At 41.6% G+C, this 18,365-nt stretch overlaps 2 protein-coding genes across 10 annotated transcripts in view; one reads left to right on the plus strand and one right to left on the minus strand.

Annotated features, from left to right (window-relative positions):
• tbc1d22a (TBC1 domain family, member 22a) overlaps window positions 1–15,091 on the minus strand; it is a 414,172-nt gene extending 399,081 nt beyond the window's left edge. For 4 of the 6 annotated variants that reach the window (XM_043713709.2, XM_043713711.2, XM_043713705.2 and 1 more), the window contains exons 1-2: window positions 14,888–15,089; window positions 879–935 (exon numbers count right to left, since the gene is read on the minus strand). In XM_043713709.2, the coding sequence (XP_043569644.1) occupies window positions 879–935; window positions 14,888–14,949 (119 nt within the window). In that variant the 5' untranslated portion in view covers window positions 14,950–15,089. Of the gene's footprint in view, window positions 1–878; window positions 936–14,887 lie in introns of all 6 variants that reach the window. The other 2 variants (XM_043713710.2, XM_087999542.1) reach the window with 2 other exon arrangements.
• cerk (ceramide kinase) overlaps window positions 15,026–18,365 on the plus strand; it is a 79,605-nt gene continuing 76,265 nt past the window's right edge. For all 4 annotated transcript variants that reach the window (XM_087999540.1, XM_043713704.2, XM_087999541.1 and 1 more), the window contains exon 1: window positions 15,026–15,523. The gene's annotated coding sequence lies outside the window, so the exon portion shown is untranslated. The remainder of the gene's footprint in view (window positions 15,524–18,365) is intronic.

The following is an 18,365-nucleotide window of genomic DNA, read 5'->3' on the forward strand; positions in this document are numbered from 1 at the left end:
TTGAATAAGGATTTGTTTTCGAACTTGACGGTCAGATACATGTAATTAAACATTAGCAAAGGTAGTTTAAAACATGATGCCTCTTCACAATGAAAGTTTTGTCCAGGATTGAAAAATTAAAATGCTCATGATTAAATGAAGTAAGTGGAACTTTTAATTTAAAGGAATATACGTATTTCACAAGTTTCTTCAGGTCACTTTGAGTCTTGGGAAAAAATTTTGCAGAAATCTCACAGAAGGTGAAGTGATAAGGTGCTAAGAAAAATTAGAAATCCTCAGCCAAATTATATTTTCTTATTCCATGATTTTTAGTTATCTTACTTTGAACATATGAATGCTGTGGAAAACAGAAAAGTCACAAAATAGTATAGAGAGCTCCACCATAGTTAGGTTAAGTGAAGTTATGGCAGCAATGAATGTTATTCACTTAAAATACACATTAATAAACAGATTTCAATTAGCAATCAACTTATGTTAACATTTTTTATTTTTGACGAAGTAAATATGTCAGCAACATTTGAGTTTAGCCACACTGAACTGACCTATCATAGTCAAAGTCCAGTCTATTCACAAAGATATTCTCCTTGTTCAAAAATACTTACAGCCTCCTTCAGTTGCTTATACAGTATATCCATTCGTCATACAAAGCCAATCTGTCAGAAACACTAAAACATTCAGAAACAGTCTCTTGTGCCTCTACGATCAAAGAGGAACTTGCTGCCAAAATGTGCCCTCCTTCAAAATCAATCTAGCTGAGCAGATCACAAAGTCAGTACTAAATGCATGAAAATGTTGCAGTCTTCAGCAATAATACTCTAACCTTGATGAACTCAAAATAACTTAAGTTATACCAATGGAATAATAATGTTTACACCTACTTTGCATGTAACAGAGGATCATATGGTGGATGTTGAGCTCCATATACATGTTGTATACTGCAAACAAAAACATAAATCAGTAACAATACACAAATGTGTCACAAAATTAAATTCTGCACTATTCAAATAAATGACTGCACTATAATGCTAAGAAAACTGAAAACAAGACACAAGAGATTTGTAACATGTTTTTAAACGGTTATTAACTTGTTCTTAAGATTCTTGAGCTACTTACAAAATGCTATTTATCGCCACACAAATTTAAGATGGTTCAGGCTTTTTCTGTGTCTTCATATTATTTGACTTCCTGGATATTTTCATTTGCTCTCCCCTTTCATCTCACACCACCAGCACTTCTTCAAGCAAGCATTCCTTTATTTTATTAATCCCTCCACAAACATCCATCCCAACCCTGTTTGAGGATTTAATCTAGCTAAATGGATTATAAACAGATACCAATATCACGCCTGCCTAAACTGCACAGCAACCCAAACGTTTGATGCGGGTAAAACACAAGTCAGTCCTGTTGCATTATAATGTGTGCAATTGTAAAAAAAGGCCTTCACATTTAATTTAATCAGTTGTGTACAAGAACTGGCCCACATTTCCCTCCTCCAAATTTCCCATCATTCCGTCAACTTCATCCAGGCACTTTCCCACCTCCTGCATCCAATGGTATGTTTAACTGCTTGTTTATTTAACAAGCCAGCCAAGACCCCTCATCAGAATGTGATATATTAAGACTTATTGCAAATGATAAAAAAAAAAGGAAAGTTGAATGGTTCACTTTCTGAAAGTATTCAAGATATAAACAACTCAAACTTTTAAATCAAGATTCACCGAAATCAAGGGAATCACGTATTCGGTGGAAGAAAAATTTGATGCAAGTTCATCTGCACACAGCACGCCACCGCACACCACACCCTTTCTGATGACATCAAATCAGACTAGGTGTGGTTCTCCATGTCAAACAAAGGTGCGATGAAAACCTAACTTACTCCTGTTTTGGTCATGATTAATCTTATGCGAACAACGAAAAAGTGCATAAGGAAGTCCCTTCACCAAGGTCAGCAAGCCGTGCCCTCGCTTGCTATGCACTCACATTTTATGTCAATAATAATAAAGGTTAAACATTCCAGTCCTGTTAAAAGGACTGGTATCCTGATTTCAACTTGACTTATACTATTCATAAACCCCTGGCTGCCCTTTTTAGACTTGTCATGATTTGGAGGTGCCGGTGTTGGACAGGGGTGTACAAATTCACCCCACAAACATATACGTGTGTGTGTCTGTGTGTGTGTGTCTGTGTGAATGTAAAAGAGTATAAGTCTGTGAGAGGGTGCATGTGGCTGTGTGTGGGAGCATATGAGAGAGAGCTGTGTATGAGAGACAGTCTGCATGAGAATGTGTGTGTGTGTTTGGGTGGGGGGACACCACCCACCATGTATGCATCAGGTACTCATGTGACTCCGCCAATGTTGTCTATCTCAGATGCTGCAGGCAAGGATGCCCTGAGGCATGATACATTGGCGAGACCAAGTAGAGGCGACAGCAATGGATGAAAGGACACTGTACAACAAACAACAGAGAGCAGTGTTCCCTCACAGTTGGAGAGCAATTCAGCGGTCCAGGACATTTGACCTCGGAGCGTCGGGTGACCAACCTCCAAGGCTGACTTCAGGACAGGCAACAACACAAAGTGGCTGAGCAGAGGCTGATAGACAAGTTTGGTCCCCATGGGGATGGCCTCAAATGGGACCTTGGGTACCTGTCACACTACAGGTGACCCCACGGTACTACATATTCACACACACACACACACACACACACACACACAGATCCTCTCTCATACGCTCACGCATACACACCCACACTCACAGCCATACACGCACTCTCTCACAGATACTCATTTCCCCCCCACACATACACACCCACATGCGCCTGTGCACGTGCGCACACACGTTTGTGGGGTAAATTTGTACTTGCAGAATTACATTTTCTTTTACTCAAAAACTGCAAGAACCTATGGAAGATTCTGTAAATCCTTTTATTAGAAACAGTATCAGTTTCTGGGGCACAGACAGCCTCACATCTTCAATGCATTATCTGAGCTGACATGGCACCCATTGTTAAAATTCACTTGAGAATGTAACTTTTAAAAAAAAAATTCTGGGATTTACATATGGAAGAACTGAAGCCACCATGGTCATTCTAAAAGATGAGAGATTTAAACAATCCAGATCTTTTTCAATATATAATTTCAGTTGCATCAATCTGTAAACCTTTGCTATAAATTCTGTGTCTTACCATCTTATACTCCACAACCTGATGAAGGAGCAGCACTCCAAAAGCTAGTGCTTTTAAATAAACTTGTTGGACTATAACCTACTCTGGTAGCCCCAGTATTTATATGATCAATCGGATGTTGTGTGATTTTTTTTTAAACTTTTCAGAGTAAACAGTCACAGACAACATGATCAATCACACAAATTCAAACACTACACCTCTAATTACTGTATTAACACTTTAGCTGAAGAAATGTTATTATTACAGCTCTATCACAGGGTGCTAAATCAGTTAAGAATGGTGGCAGAAGAATTATAATTGTCAATGTGGGTTGGCTAAGTGAATTTCAATTGCCTATTTTTAAACAACTTCTGCACCAACCCACTTTGAAGATAATGTCTGGCACAGTGTCACTGATAATATGTTTATTGTCAATTATTTCAGAATAATCTGCATGACCAAACTATGACATAATCATACTTAAATACATTTTAATAATGCATGTATATTCTCTATCACATTTCATTTCTAAAATGCTTTCCAGAGTCATCAGAATACAGATAGAAACCTCTATTATAATCTACTATGGAAATGCTATTGATCCCAGGAAGCAAAAAGATAATTATTACATAGCCTGTAATATTGTATGATCAAGAATTCTAGAGTTCCTTCGTTATCCAGAATTACAACCTTTCAGAGCACTCCTTCATCAGGTGAAGTGTCATCTGACAAAGCAGCAGCACTCTGAAAGTTTGCGACATCAAATAAACCTGATGGATGATAACCTGGTGTTGTGAAATTCTGTATTTGACTCAGCAACACTGGAAAAATGGCAACATAGTTCAAGGTCACGACAGTGAGTGGTTTGACAGGCAACGTTCAGGTGGTGGTGCTCCTATGGATCTTCTGCCCTTGTCCTTCAAAATAGTAAAGGTCACAAGTTTAGAAGGTGCTGGCTAAGGTACTCTTGGCAAATTTCTGCGGTACATCTTGTATAGAGTCATAGAGATGTACAGCATGGAAACAGACGCTTCGGTCCAACCCGTCCATGCCGACCAGATATCCCATCCCAATCTAGTCCCACCTGCCAGCCATGTCTCTCCAAACCCTTCCTGTTCATATACCCATCCAAATGCCTCTTAAATGTTGCAATTATACCAGCCTCCACCACTTCCTCAGCTCATTCCATACCTGTACCACCCTCTGCGTGAAAAAGTTGCCCCATAGGTCTCTTTTATACCTTTCCCCTTTCACGCTAAACCTATGCTCTCTAATTCTGGACTCCCCGATCCCAGGGAAAAGACTTTGTCTAATTATCCTATCCATGCCCCTCATAATTTTGTAAACCTCTATTACGTCACCCCTCAGCCTCCGACGCTACGGGGAAACAGCCCCAGCCTGTTCAGCCTCTCCCTATAGCTCAAATCCTCCAACCCTGGCAGCATCCTTGTAAATCTTTTCTGAACCCTTTCAAGTTTCACAACATCATCTTTCCGATAGGAAGGAGACCAGAATTGCATATTCCAATATTCCAACAGTGGCCTAACCAATGTCCTATACAGCCACAACATGACCTCCCAACTCCTGTACTCAATACTCTGACCAATAAAGAAAAGCATACCAAACGCCTTCTTCACTATCCTATCTACCTTGTATGTAGTACTTGTTGCTGCTAATGAGCATCTGTGGTGCTAATCAGGCAGACTACCTGATCCTGGATGATGGTTAGCTTCTTAAATGTTGTTGGTGCTACTCTCATCCAAGCAAGCGGGGACGATTGTATCATACTCCTGACTTGTATCTTATAGATTTTCGACAGGCTTTGGGTAGTCAGGTGGTGAGTTATTCACTACGTGATTGCTAGCCCCTGGTCTACTCTTGTAGCCCCAGTATTTATATGACCAATCGAGTTCAGTACCTGGTCAATAGAAACCCCCAGGATGTTCATAGTGGGGTATTCAGTATTGGCAATGTCATTGAACATCAAGAGCAAGGGCTAGATTTTCTCTTTTTGGAGACAGTTATGGCATATGTGGCACAAATGTGACTTGCACTTGTCAGTGAAGCCTAGATATTGTCCAGGTTTTCCAGCTACATTAGAGGAGGGCTGATCAGAGATGTACATGTTAACTTGAAGGCACAGGGTATGGGCAGGGTTCTTAATTGGTACTTTGTCTTCTCAAAGATGAGGGTTGATGCAGACAATCTAGTTCAAGAGTATGAACTATTAGGTAAAATAATCATAATGAGAAGGGACGTACTGGAGGGATTGACTTCCAGGGCTGAAGGAATTGTATCCCAAGCAATTGAAGGAAACCAGTGAGGAAATGGTGAGTGTCATTTCCAATCTTGACTAGATACAATGAAGGTCTCTGGGATAGGAAGTATGCAAATTTTGTACCATTATTCAAAATAGGTGCTGGGGGTATCCAAATAATTGTGGGTTAGTCCATCTGACCTCAGGTAAATTGCAAGAATCAATACTGAGAGATTGGGATTTGCTGCGATTGGAAAGGCACAGATTAGTCAGGAATAGTCAGTGTGATTTTGTTAAGGGAAGGCCATATCTTCCTAACTTTGTTGAATGTTTTAAGGAAATAACAAGGAGGATTGATAAAGGAAATGCAGTGGATGTGATCTAATGAATTTTACTAAGGTATTTGACAAGGTTCCACAAGAGAGACTGGTCAGGAAAATTAAAGCCCATTGGACACAAAGAAATGTGGCAAGCTGAATCCAAAACTTGCTCAGGTGATAGGGAACAAAGGGTCATGGTTGACATGACTGGGAAAGGTAAACTAAGCAAGAGAAATACAAACAGGAGGATAGTTAGTGAGGCAGATGAAGTTAGACAACTTTGAGTGCACTTCAATAGGTTCGATGAAGGTGGCACAATGAGCAGCCAAATGGTAAATAAAGCATATGGATGCTTTCCTGAATTCAAGATACTGAATACAAAAGCAAGGATGTACTGTTGGAATTATACAATAGATTGGTTATGTTACACTTGGAGTTTTATAGAAGTCCTGGTCATTACATTACAGACGGGACATAATTGTTCTTGAGAATATAAGAGATTCGACAATGTTACCAGGGCATGTAAACTACAACTATGAGGAAAGACCTCTTGGCCAGGAATCATCCTTAAAATAGAGGAGGCTGAGAGGTGGCTTATTGCAGATCAAAATAATGAAGGGTTTGGATTTGAGTGGACAGGGCAGACAGGCTTCTTCTAGTCGAGAGATCAATTGCCATGGGCCACAAATTTAAGATGACTGACAGGATTAATTAAGACATTAAGAAAATGTTTTACTCAAAGGGTGATGGGCCTCTGCAATGTCTGGTTTGATGGTTGAGGAAGAATCCATGAATTCATTTAAAAGCAACCTGGATCTATAACTGAAGTACCGTAACTGACAAGGCTATGGGTCAGATGTTGCAAAATGTGATTAGAATGCTAATTTATTCAGTAGCACCATACAATGGGCTGAATGGTTTCTTCGTACCAGAACAATTCTACGGTTCTGTGCTGACAGAGCAAGAGCCAAATCCAACAGTTCCCAAATCGTGCAAATTCAAATAAGTACTTGTGATTTCAGATCTTTTTCAGGGGTGATCAGAAGCTGCCACAACTTGTATTCAAGTAGTGCCTTTAACACAGCAAAATGTTTGAAAGCACTTGGTAAAAGAAGTTATCAAAAACATTTGACAAAAAAAAAAGAGCAGATAGCCAAAATCTTAAGCAAAGAGGCAGGTTTTAAGCATCTTAGGAGGAGTGAGATAAATACACAAAGGAATATTGTGGTTAGGGCATCAATTATGTTCAAGATTAAGACCAACAAATTTTGAATCAGTGAGGGAATCAATGGTAATGGGGCAAAGGCAACAAAGTGGACTTGAGGATTATCCATTCAGCCATGATCTCATTGAATAGCAGAACAGATTCAATCGGGTGAATGGCCTACTTCAGCTTCTAGCACTCATGATCACTACACAATCCAAAAACAAGACAACCCATGCAAATAATAATTTGCTCTGAGGCAAATCAAAGATGCAGATAGATTTATGAACTTGGCACTGTGGACCAGAATTCAAGCACAACCAAATTTCTACATGCATTTCTGACCATCGTTAATATTCATGTCAAGGTTTATCAAGAATATTTGCATATTACTCTTTTCCCAGGATGGGATGTTCTACAGCTACAAGAACTGATTTTCAGTCTCAACAATAGAAAAATTGATGCATATTTTTAAAAAAGAGCAATGGGTAAAGCAACAGCTTAAGTTACAATCAGAATTGATCTACAATTGTAAAAGGTCAGTATGAAGCTGCATCGCGTAATGTATTCCTGTGCTTCAGATTCCAGAGGTGCCCACGTTCAATTAATGGTTTGTATTGGGTTAGTTGACCTTTTTGAACAGCAGTACAAATACAACTTTTAGTCTTACTGCTCATAGCAAAATGAGAAAATTACTATTCAGTAACCCTGTACTGCGAGCACAAAAATCAGAGAAGCCACTCTGTTTCATAACCAACTATTACTTAATGTTCATGCTTGTCCTAAGAATGATAGCATCAATCAGGCAGTACAAACCATTGATACCCACCAAACCATACCCAGAAGTGGGAGAAAGTGAGGACTGCAGATGCTGGAGAGTTAGAGTCAAAAAGTACAGCAGGTCAGGCATCATTGAGCAGACAGCAGAGTTGACGTTTCGGGCATAAGCCCATCATTGGGCATATGGAGGGGAAGGGGGCTGAGAGATAAATAAAGGGGTGGGGGGTGGGGTAGAAGGCTGGGAAGGTCATAGGTGGAAGCAGGTGGGACATAATTGTGATAGGATAAGTGGATGCAGGTGGGAGGTATCATCAGCTACACCAGTTTCCAAATCTCCTCTCCCCCCAACTCATCCCAAATCCAACCCTCTTACTCAGCACCGCCCTTTTGACATATCCTACCTATCCATCTTCCTTCCAACCTATCTGCTCCACCCTTTCCACCAACCTATCACAATTACCTCCCACCTATCGCCTTCCCACCTACCTTCACCGCTGACCAGGCCCCAGGTCCCCGCGCCCCTCCTCCTACCTCCCACATGCCCGATGACAGGTTTATGTCCAAAATAACTATTCTTCTGCTCATCAAATACTTTACCACTGCTATGCTTTTCAACTCCTACACAAACTGTATGGAATTAGGCATCCCGATCCCAAGTATACCAGCTTGTAAATGGAACAATGTGGAAGGAGGTAATTAAAAGAATTAAAATACAGGAGGTTAAAATACAAAATAATATATTGCATCAGAACCAAGATTCAATCAAGAGGTCGTAAACAACACAGACCGCGAAAAGTCTGGGGTTGAAGTGTTTTAGGGCTGCAAAATGTGTTGCTGGAAAAGCGCAGCAGGTCAGGCAGCATCCAAGGAGCAGGAGAATCGACGTTTCGGGCATAAGCCCTTCAGGAATGAGGAAGGTGTAAAAACAATGACTTCAGATGCTGGAAACCAGATTCTGGATTAGTGGTGCTGGAAGAGCACAGCAGTTCAGGCAGCATCCAAGGAGCTTCGAAATCGACGTTTCGGGCAAAAGCCCTTCATCAGGAATGCCAAGCAGGCTAAGATAAAAGGTAGGGAGGAGGGACTTGGGGGAGGGGCGTCGGTAATGCGATAGGTGGAAGGAGGTTAAGGTGAGGGTGATAGGCCGGAGAGGGGGTGGGAGCGGAGAGGTCGGGAAGAAGATTGCAGGTCAAGAAGGCGGTGCTGAGTCCGGACTCAGCACTTATCTCAGTCCCAACCCTCGGACTCAGCACCGCCTTCTTGACCTGCAATCTTCTTCCCGACCTCTCCGCCGCCACCCCCTCTCTGGCCTATCACCCTCACCTTAACCTCCTTCCACCTATCGCATTACCGACACCCCTCCCCCAAGTTCCTCCTCCCTATCTTTTATCTTAGCCTGCTTGGCACACCTTCCTCATTCCTGAAGGGCTTATGCCCGAAACGTCGATTCTCCTGTTCTTTGGATGCTGCCTGGCCTGTTGTGCTTTTCCAGCAACACATTTTTCAGCTCTGATCTCCAGCATCTGCAGTCCTCACTTTCTCCTTGAAGTGTTTTAGGGCCAATTTGGTTCTAGCTAATATGTACTGCGTCAGGCAGAAGGCTAACAAGTTTTAAAAAAAACATGTACAATGGAAGGGGAGTGCTCAGTTCTCCCAGCTTTTCTCTGGTTTGGCTTTTAGCAGTAGTGTGAAAAAAGCTGCTGGACCCAAAGAAACAGGTCCAGGCTGGTCCTCTCTCTGTGACTTCTATGCTGCAAGAACCTGTGTTTGATTTTATCTTTTGTACCAAGGGGTGTTTATGGGGATTGTTGCAAGTATTGGGAACAGCATCATAAATTGGTATAATCTGTTGGGTGTTTGGAGAGGTTAAGTTATTTGGTATTATGTTTTCAGCTGTTTATGTTTCATTCAGTTAGTTTTAAATAAAAGAGAATTTATTTAAAAGATAAGTAGTTTGACCAGTGGCAATTCTCCTGGAATAGCCACTTTACACCTGCTTTAAACAACTAGCAAAGTTAGGATCTGGACTACCTTCTTGGAATGTTGAGCGCTCTAGCCTCGTCCATATCACTTAAACAGAACAGAAACACATGTTGCTAGATAGTTTAAAGAAAGCATTTATTTGACATTTAGGGACATTCATAGGCCATTCAGTCCCTCCAGCTGACACAGCCCCTCAACTGGAACATGACTGATTAATACTGGGTTTCCATTTGTAAAAGAACAAGAACAGTGGCAATTAGGTTTGAACGGATCATCAAAAGATGAAAAAAAAGGAGCCAAAGCAGCAGAGAAATCATCTTTCCTCTCAAAAGGCAGATGATATGCAAAAATAACTGCTTGTGGCATGCTCCTAGGAGTATTGAATACTCCTAGGCCAGCCTTGTTTGTCAGTACTTTTCATATATTGTACACATGTTTGGCTAATCAAAAACTTTATTGTCAGTGTCCCAAATCACTCCAATCCCAGATCATCTATTATCTCTGTGCAAACTTGCATACGCTGGCTCCCAGGTAGGCAACAATTTGATATTCCTCTATTGCTTCTTCCTTCCTCACTGCTTCCAACTTTGAGTTCAGGAATCCCAAAGTTTCAGTCGTGCTCCAATTCTGGCCTCTTCAAGATTCCGATTTTAATGAGTTCACCTTTTGACAGGCCTTCACTTGCCAAGACTCCCATTCTGAAGCTCTTTCTTTCATCCTCCAAGCCTCTAAATCACTTTTTCCTCTATTGCTTCCTAATCCTCACCTTCCACCCACTAACCTCCAGATACACAGAATCATCCTCCACCATTTCCACCACCTACAAATAGACCCCACCACCAGAGATATATTTCCCTCCCCACCCCTATCTGCGCTTGGGAGAGAACATGCCCTCCGCAATTCCCTTATCAGGTCCACAATCCCCACCAACCTACCCTCCCCTCCCAGCACATTCCCCTGCCATCGCAAAAAGTGCAAAACTTGTGCCCACACCTTCCCCCTTCACCTCCATCCAAGGCCCCAAAGGATCCTTCCACATCCAGCAGAAACTTACTTGTACTTCCATACATGCTAACCACCGCATTGGTCTCCTCTACATTGGGGAGACAGGACGCCAACTTGCGGATTGTTTCAGAGAACATCTCTGGGACACCCGCAACAACCAACCCCACCGTCCCATGGCTGAATATTTCAACTCCCCCTCCCACTCCCACAAGGACATGCAGGTCCTGGGCCTTCTCCATTGCCAAACCCTAACCACCCAACACCTGGAAGAAGGAGGTCTTATTTTCCACCCTTGGACCTCCACACACACGAGATCAATGTGGATTTCACCAGTTTCCTCATTTCTCCTCCCCCAACTTATCTCAGCCCCAACCTTCCAACTCGGCACCCCCATCCTGAACGGCCCTACTTATCCATCTTCCTTCCCTCCTATCTGCTCCACCCTCCTCTCTGACCTATCACTTTCACCCCGATCTACATCTACCTATCACATTCCCAGCTTCCTTCTCCCCAGCCCCAGCCCCCTCCTATTTATCTCTCAGTCCCCTTGGCCCACAAGCTTCATTCCTGACAAAGGGCCTATGCCTGAAATGTCGATTCTCCTGCTCCTTGGATGCTGCCTGACCGGCCGTGCTTTGCCAGCACCACACTCATCCACTTTGAGCTCCAGCATCTGCAGTCCTTACTTTCTCCATATCTGCTTCTTTGCCAAGCCCTTAATCACTGCTCAAATTCCTTCCTGACGCTATCAAATTTTGCTTGCCATGCTCCTGTCAAGTGTCTCAGAACTAGTTACAACATTGAAAGTATAATATAAACTGAATTCACTGTTGATCATAAACATTAAATCTAAAGGCTCTCAAACCTCTTTCATTCCATATAAGATCATTTCAAGCCATGCAGTCAAATACACCTGAAGCTTAGAATTTCTGATTTCTTTCAAATCAGGACTGAGCCTTTCCCAGACACTATCAATTAGTGGCTTATAAAATGCAGACAGCAAAACTGTATCATAGCAATGTTTTAAAACAGAAAGAAACAAATTCCTCACAAAAATGAAGCCCAACCTGCATTTGATATTAATAGTATCACAAATAACAAACAGAGTGCACCTCATTGGTGCAATGAGCTTAGCTCCAAGCTTTTCAATCACTGTCTGAAGATGCAGTCATATACTCCCCTTACTGAGGCCTTTTGTTTTAAGAAGAAAAACTGAATACTGTCACATGCAGTGCCTAACTTGGGTACATCTGATGTCTTGGAGCTTAAGTGCCCTACGTCATCCTTCAAATGGACTTGAAGGTTTGGGCTAGCAGGGGAGTGTCATTATACCATACACCCTCAGACTGGCCCCCTTTTGGACGTCAAACATTGCAACCAAGCACTGAGCTTCATGAGGGATGCACGTGGAAGGATTGGGGACACCAACTTTGCCACCACGGCAATTAATGGGGTATCAGATAGTGCAGTCAGATTATCCTCACAGAATCCTCCCGTAACTCCTGAAGACTCAGTCAGCAGTTTAGCAATGCCTTAACACACACACACGTGCACTCACACACAAACACTTTCTCTCTTTCTTTCTTTCTCTCTCAAACACACACACACTCACTTAGTCTATGGGATGAAGTTGAATTTGCAGAATATTTGCAAATACATTCTATTTTGCTCAAAAATGCATAATCTGGAGGCAGAATATTACACAATAGATTATAATAGGGCAAGTGCTGAGGGCCCAATTGTTGTGACAAGAGCACCTTACATAGATCCAGCAAGTTTGGTTCATAGGCCATTTCCTGTATTGACCTTTGTTGATGTTTCTTTCGACATTCCCAGAAAGACAAAGTTCTATCTTGAATCACTCCCAAGCTTGGGATCATGCTTTCGCCTCTCACCACCCACACAGATCAGCAAATATTTTATGGCATTGGCATTGTAGAAGTACACTACAAATGATTTTAGAGGGTTTCAAAGTGAGATGTTATGTGCTTTTCTAATCCATAAACATTAGAAAGTCTTCATTAAGGGTTTGGTGTAGGAATTTCAGTGGCACATTAGATGCCATCAGCAGAAACAGACTTATGAGACATGATGGTTGGCAAATCATTTGTATATGAAGGAGGTTAGGGCTAGCTTTCAGCCCTGTAATAATCAATTGACCAGTCTTCTCATGCACATCTCCCTTGTCCAAGGTGGATTCTAAATCATCTGTCACAAAAGATTGTTTCAGCAACTGTCTCAACCCATGCTGAAAGCATGCTGGACAGCTTTAAGGGCAAGCCAGTGTGCCACACTATCAGGAGCTTTAGCCCAGTAGCACATTATCGAGCAAGCCATTTTTCTATGTCGGTGATAAGTGCCAGAACTTGGTCACTTGCCCAATACCGAAGGCAGCTTTGTCTACACTAAAGAGGCTCTCTACTTATTAACATATGCATTGCAGGATTAGACATTCAAACATCTTAAAGCCTGCAGAGAGTAGTAAAATTGGTCCATATCTGGCCATGTGAGCAAGACTTTTTCCAGGTTTTGGAAATGCAAAGATTTCTGCTGTATGTCACACATTTCGGAGTTTTTGAGTTGTTGATGATGCACAAACAAGATCCAGGCTGTTTCAAGAATACGAGTGCAGTGTCATGTGCCACTGCTTTACCACATTTCAGGCCCCTTAAAACTTTCTTCAGTTCAGTGATCTTGAAGGAATCAGGACTACCATTTTCTGAATCCTGTGAGCATTATTTTACAGTTCCTTAGAGATTGCACTCTTAGTTACCCTCCCAAATTCTACGTTCCATAAATGTGATCAAGAAAGGTTCTGTTCCTGGCTTGTATCAAGCCCATAACTGCCAACCATGAGCTTGCTGACCTGCAATAGTTGCCGGTCAGGTGACTCCACTATTTAAAATTCTCATCTTTGGTTTCAAATTCATCCATTGCCTCACCCTTGCCTATCCTGTATGTTCTTGAAAGTTATAACCCACCAAGCTATCTTTGCTTCATCACATGCAGTCTTGAAGATCCCCAATTATTTTCAATGTATTTAGCTAGCAACATCCTAAACTCCCTCAGGCTATTCATTTTTCTTGCCTTCTTTCTACTCAAAAACCCTGATCAAGCTTTTGGCATTTGTCCTATTGTCTCATACAAGTAGCGCCTTGACTTACGAACTTAATCCGTTCCAGGACCCGGTTCGCGAACAGAAAAGTTTGCGAACTGAATCAATTTTTCCCATTGTTCGGATAGCGTAAGAACGCTTGGACGTAGCAACGAGCGCTGTTCACAGTGCACGCGCCAAATATGAACTGAATGAGATCACGCGGGGCCCCAAGAGCTTTTGCGTTCAACAATCACGTAGCAAAGCAGAACAATTAAACCACGTGGTCGCACGTGTTTTTTTGCGTTCGTACCTTCGTTCGCACCTTGAATTTCGTACATACGTTGAAGCAAAATTTTATGTACAATCCTGTTCGTAAATCGATTTGTTCGTGAACGGGGTCGTTCGTATGTCGAGGCGCTACTGTATTTACTTTTGTGTGCAACATTAATGCTCTTGTGTGACACTAACTGACAACATACTTCAATTTGACATAAGCAAACAATTTGAATTCAACACATGGCTGAAGTTTCACGAAAGCATCTTCAGACCTTACAAAATCAAAAAAGCTTGGCCAAGCCACCTCTATACTTATCACTAGTAACTATAATTCCACATGGTTGGTCCATATCTATAAATAGAAGGTGCATAACAAATTGCACAAAATAAAAAACTATGACAGTATTGCTTGAATCTAGTTAAGCCTGCAGCCCTGTAATCTCCATATCCAAATACCTTATTCTGCATTTGTCTGTTGCCTAACATCTCGACTGCAGTATTCCCTTTAAACTTGTGTGCCGTGATAGACTTAATGTTGACTTTCGGTTTTGAGCAGTCATAGAAAACAAAACAAGAAACAATTTGCCACCTAATTTATTATTTGTTCAGTGATAAAAAAATTAAAGTTTAGGAACTTCACGATTTGGTCATTTTAAAACTTCGCCTATTTTGTCGTCATTCTCAGAAATCGCCCACTTCCGTGAGTCTGACTGCCGGTCAGTCGCCTCCCTCCCGTTCGACCCGAGCCAATACCAACAAGCGGCTGTGGGGGGGGGGACACTGAACAGACGCGTCACGAACCTGCCTGGGACCTTGGAAACATTCCGCTTCCAGAACTGCTTCTTTCCCCCTTCACTGGACATTTTCCAGCCGAGCGCGGCTCCCCTTACACCGAAAGTCGGGCACAAATCACAGCAAGGAGTAACCGCAATCAGTCAAGTTCACAATACTTCCCCATACGACAGATCCCCACTCACAGACTGAGCGACGCCATGTTGCCGAACAACAAACATCTTTCCCATTGGCTTGAATCTCCGAGGTAACGGTCGAGCCAATCAGAGGCAGCGTTCCGTCGATGTCCTCCAGGCAGTCGATGGCGTCACAAAAGCGGCTGTCCTCTCTGTGACGTCATAACGATCACACACTGAAGTGGAAGATGTTGGTCTGGCCCGTTGCTGTCCACTTGTCTACAAAATCCCAGAGGAGAAAGTGAGGGCTGCAGATGCTGGAGATCAGAGCTGAAAATGTGTTGCTGGAAAAGCGCAGCAGGTCAGGCAGTATCCAAGGAACAGGAGAATCGACGTTTCGGGCCCTAGAACTTCTAAGCAAAGCAATTATGCAAAATTACAGCAAGCTTGAAGAAAAGCAGTTGGCAAAATGAGAGGAAATTAAGGAAACGGCGTGGACTTGTTGGGCCGAAGGGCCTGTTTCCACACTGTAAGTAATCTAATCTTAAAAAAAGGCAAAAAGAGGTAACTGGGCTGAACCAAAACTGTACAAGTCACTAGTGAAACCACACCTGAAATACTGTGAACAGTTTTTGGTTGCCTTTTCGAAGGAAAGATACACCAGCATTAGAGGCAGTGCAGAAAAGGTTCACTAAGCTGATCCTCGGCATGGAGGGACAAAAACAGAAGTTGCTGAAAAAGCTCAACAGGTCAGAATTGAGGAAGGGTCAACAGATTCAAAACGTTGATTCTGATTTCTCTTTACAGATATTGCCTGATCTGCCGAGTTTTTGCAGCAACTTTTGTTTTTGTTTCTGATTCACAGCATCCACAATTCTTTTGGTTTATATGAGGCACAAAGGGACTGACTTATGAGGTTGGGCCTGTACTCATTGGAGTTTAGAAGAATGACAGGCAATCATATTGAATCATACAAGATCCTGAGGGGGCTTGACAGAGTAGAATGAGGTTGTTTCTTCAAGTGGAAGAGTATAAGACTAGCAGGCATAATCTCACAGTCAGGGATCGCACATTGAAGACAGAAATAAGGAAGAATTTTTTTCTCTCAGAGAGTAGTGAATTTGTGGAATTCTTTACGACAGAGGACTATTGAGGTGGGGTTATTAAGTAATTCAATGCCCAAGATAAACAGATTTTTAATTAGGGAATCAAGGGAAAAAGCAGGAAAGTGGAGTTGAGGATTATCAGATCATCCATGGTCTTATAGAATGATGGGGAAGACATAATGGCCTACTTCTGCTCCTACGTTTTATGATCTAAGTCTCTGTACTGGTGTAAGATGGGCAATCTGAAAGTTCATACACCCTGTAGTGACCAATGACGCTGAAAAATCAAGAAGGAAAAATTAGTAAAACCAGTAAAGGTTGGTTTGACCCATCTGGTCAATGTTTTTAGTGAACCTGTCCAGGCAAGTTATGATCCATGTCTGAGCAGGGGGTCTTGTACCAGGCCATCTGGTCCAGAGATAGGGACACTACCACTGGACACTTGGAGTAAAAAACAGTTTTCAAAATACTATAATACTTGGAAATAAAATGCTCTTCATACTCTGCTGGAGCACTGTTCAGAGGTATATGAAACAAGTCGTCCAGTACGCATCACTCACAGGTTTTATTGTTTTATCTTTCTTGGCCACAAGACCCTCCTCACTCGTCTTATGGACCTTAAAATAGATGTCCAATCTGACCTGTATGTTCATTCCCAAGTATTATTGCCTTTTTACTGCTTTTTCCCCTCTCATATGTGCAGAATTTGTAAAACTGTTGCCATGAATGTTTTGAATACACAAAGCTAAATGAAAGTGTTAGTAAACAATCCACTATTTAAAATATATATAAAGAAAACAGGGAATTATAGACCAGTGAGTCTGTGTTATGAAGATGTGGGTGTACTTTAAGAGAGTTTAAAAAGCAGCAGAACTACCAGACACAGCACTAAGTGTTCTCAATAAGGTAACAATGTAACACTTGGTCGAACAACTCGATTAGCTCATTGCCTGGAGAAAAAAACAATTTTGAATTTGGCTAATCAGTTTAAATTATGCCCCGAAAAAATACCAATTTCCAATCAAGTTTGAATTGAGTATATTGACAATCTTAAAACCCAATGACACAATCCGATCCTCTGTGGTATAAGACCGGGGAGAAATTGAATAGTTCGGAGGAGAGCTGCCAATCCCCAGTGGGTAAAAGACTGTCTTAAAAAGTAGCTCTCTTAAAAGTACCTTTTCGATCAATAACCTGTGACGCAGAAATTCCTAAGAAGAAAAGTAGACACAGGAAGATCCAAATAGAAGAACCAAAAGCTGCCTGGTTTTGAGATAAATGTTGTTTTGTAAATCTTAATTATCAGAGTACTATTATAGAAGGGAAAGTAAAAGCTAGGTTAGAAGAAGGACTTGTATATAGTTGTTAGTTAATTATTCTCTGTTATACTTCAAGAAATGAAGTTATTAATTTTTACTTTAAATAGTTCTTGGCCATTCGAATGTTTACACATTACTGTACGGGATAAATCTTTTCTGTGCTGCTGGTTTAAAATTAAGCAGGAGAGTTTACCCCATGTCATAACAGTCTGACATTGGTAGTTGCTTGAGTCCATTGTCAAGGATTTTATAACAGAGCACTTGAAAAACAGTGGTAGAATCAAACACAGTCAGCATGGATTTGCAAAAGGGAAATCATAATTTAGAAATGTATTGGAATTCTTCAAGAATGTAGTGGAATTGATCATTGGAAGCCAGTGGATATGGTTTAGTTGGACTTTTATAGCCTTTCGACAAAGTCCCACATAAAAAATAAGTGAATAGAACCAAAACAAATGGGATTGGGGGTAGTCAACAGTGATGGAAGGAAATTTGGTTAGCAGACTGGAAACAAAGAGGGTTTTCTGAATGCAGGCAGTGATTAGTGTCGTACTGCAGAGGTTGGCGCCAGCTATTCACAATATCTGTTCATGATTTGGATGAAGAAACTAAAGGTAATATCTCAAAATTTACAGATGACATAAAGTTGGGTAAAAGGGTGAGCTGTGAGGAGGATGCAGAGATGTTGCAGTGTGGTTTGGACAGGCTGAGTGGCTGGGCAAATACATTGCAGATGCAGTATGTTGTGGATAAATGTGAGGTTATCCACTTTGGAAAGCAAAACATAAACAGAATCATTTGAATGGCTGTAAATTGAGAGAGGGGAATGTTCAATGTGACCTGGGTGTCCTCATGCACCAGTCACTGAAATTAAGTGTGCAACAGTAAAGAAGGCAAACTGTTGTCCTTTGTAGACAGAGAATTTCAGTACAAGAATAAGAATGTC

Source organism: Chiloscyllium plagiosum, unplaced genomic scaffold (genome assembly GCF_037043375.1).
Source record: "Chiloscyllium plagiosum isolate Xiang-an unplaced genomic scaffold, Cpla_swu_hap1 HiC_scaffold_23, whole genome shotgun sequence".
Classification (NCBI taxonomy): Eukaryota; Metazoa; Chordata; class Chondrichthyes; order Orectolobiformes; family Hemiscylliidae; genus Chiloscyllium; species Chiloscyllium plagiosum.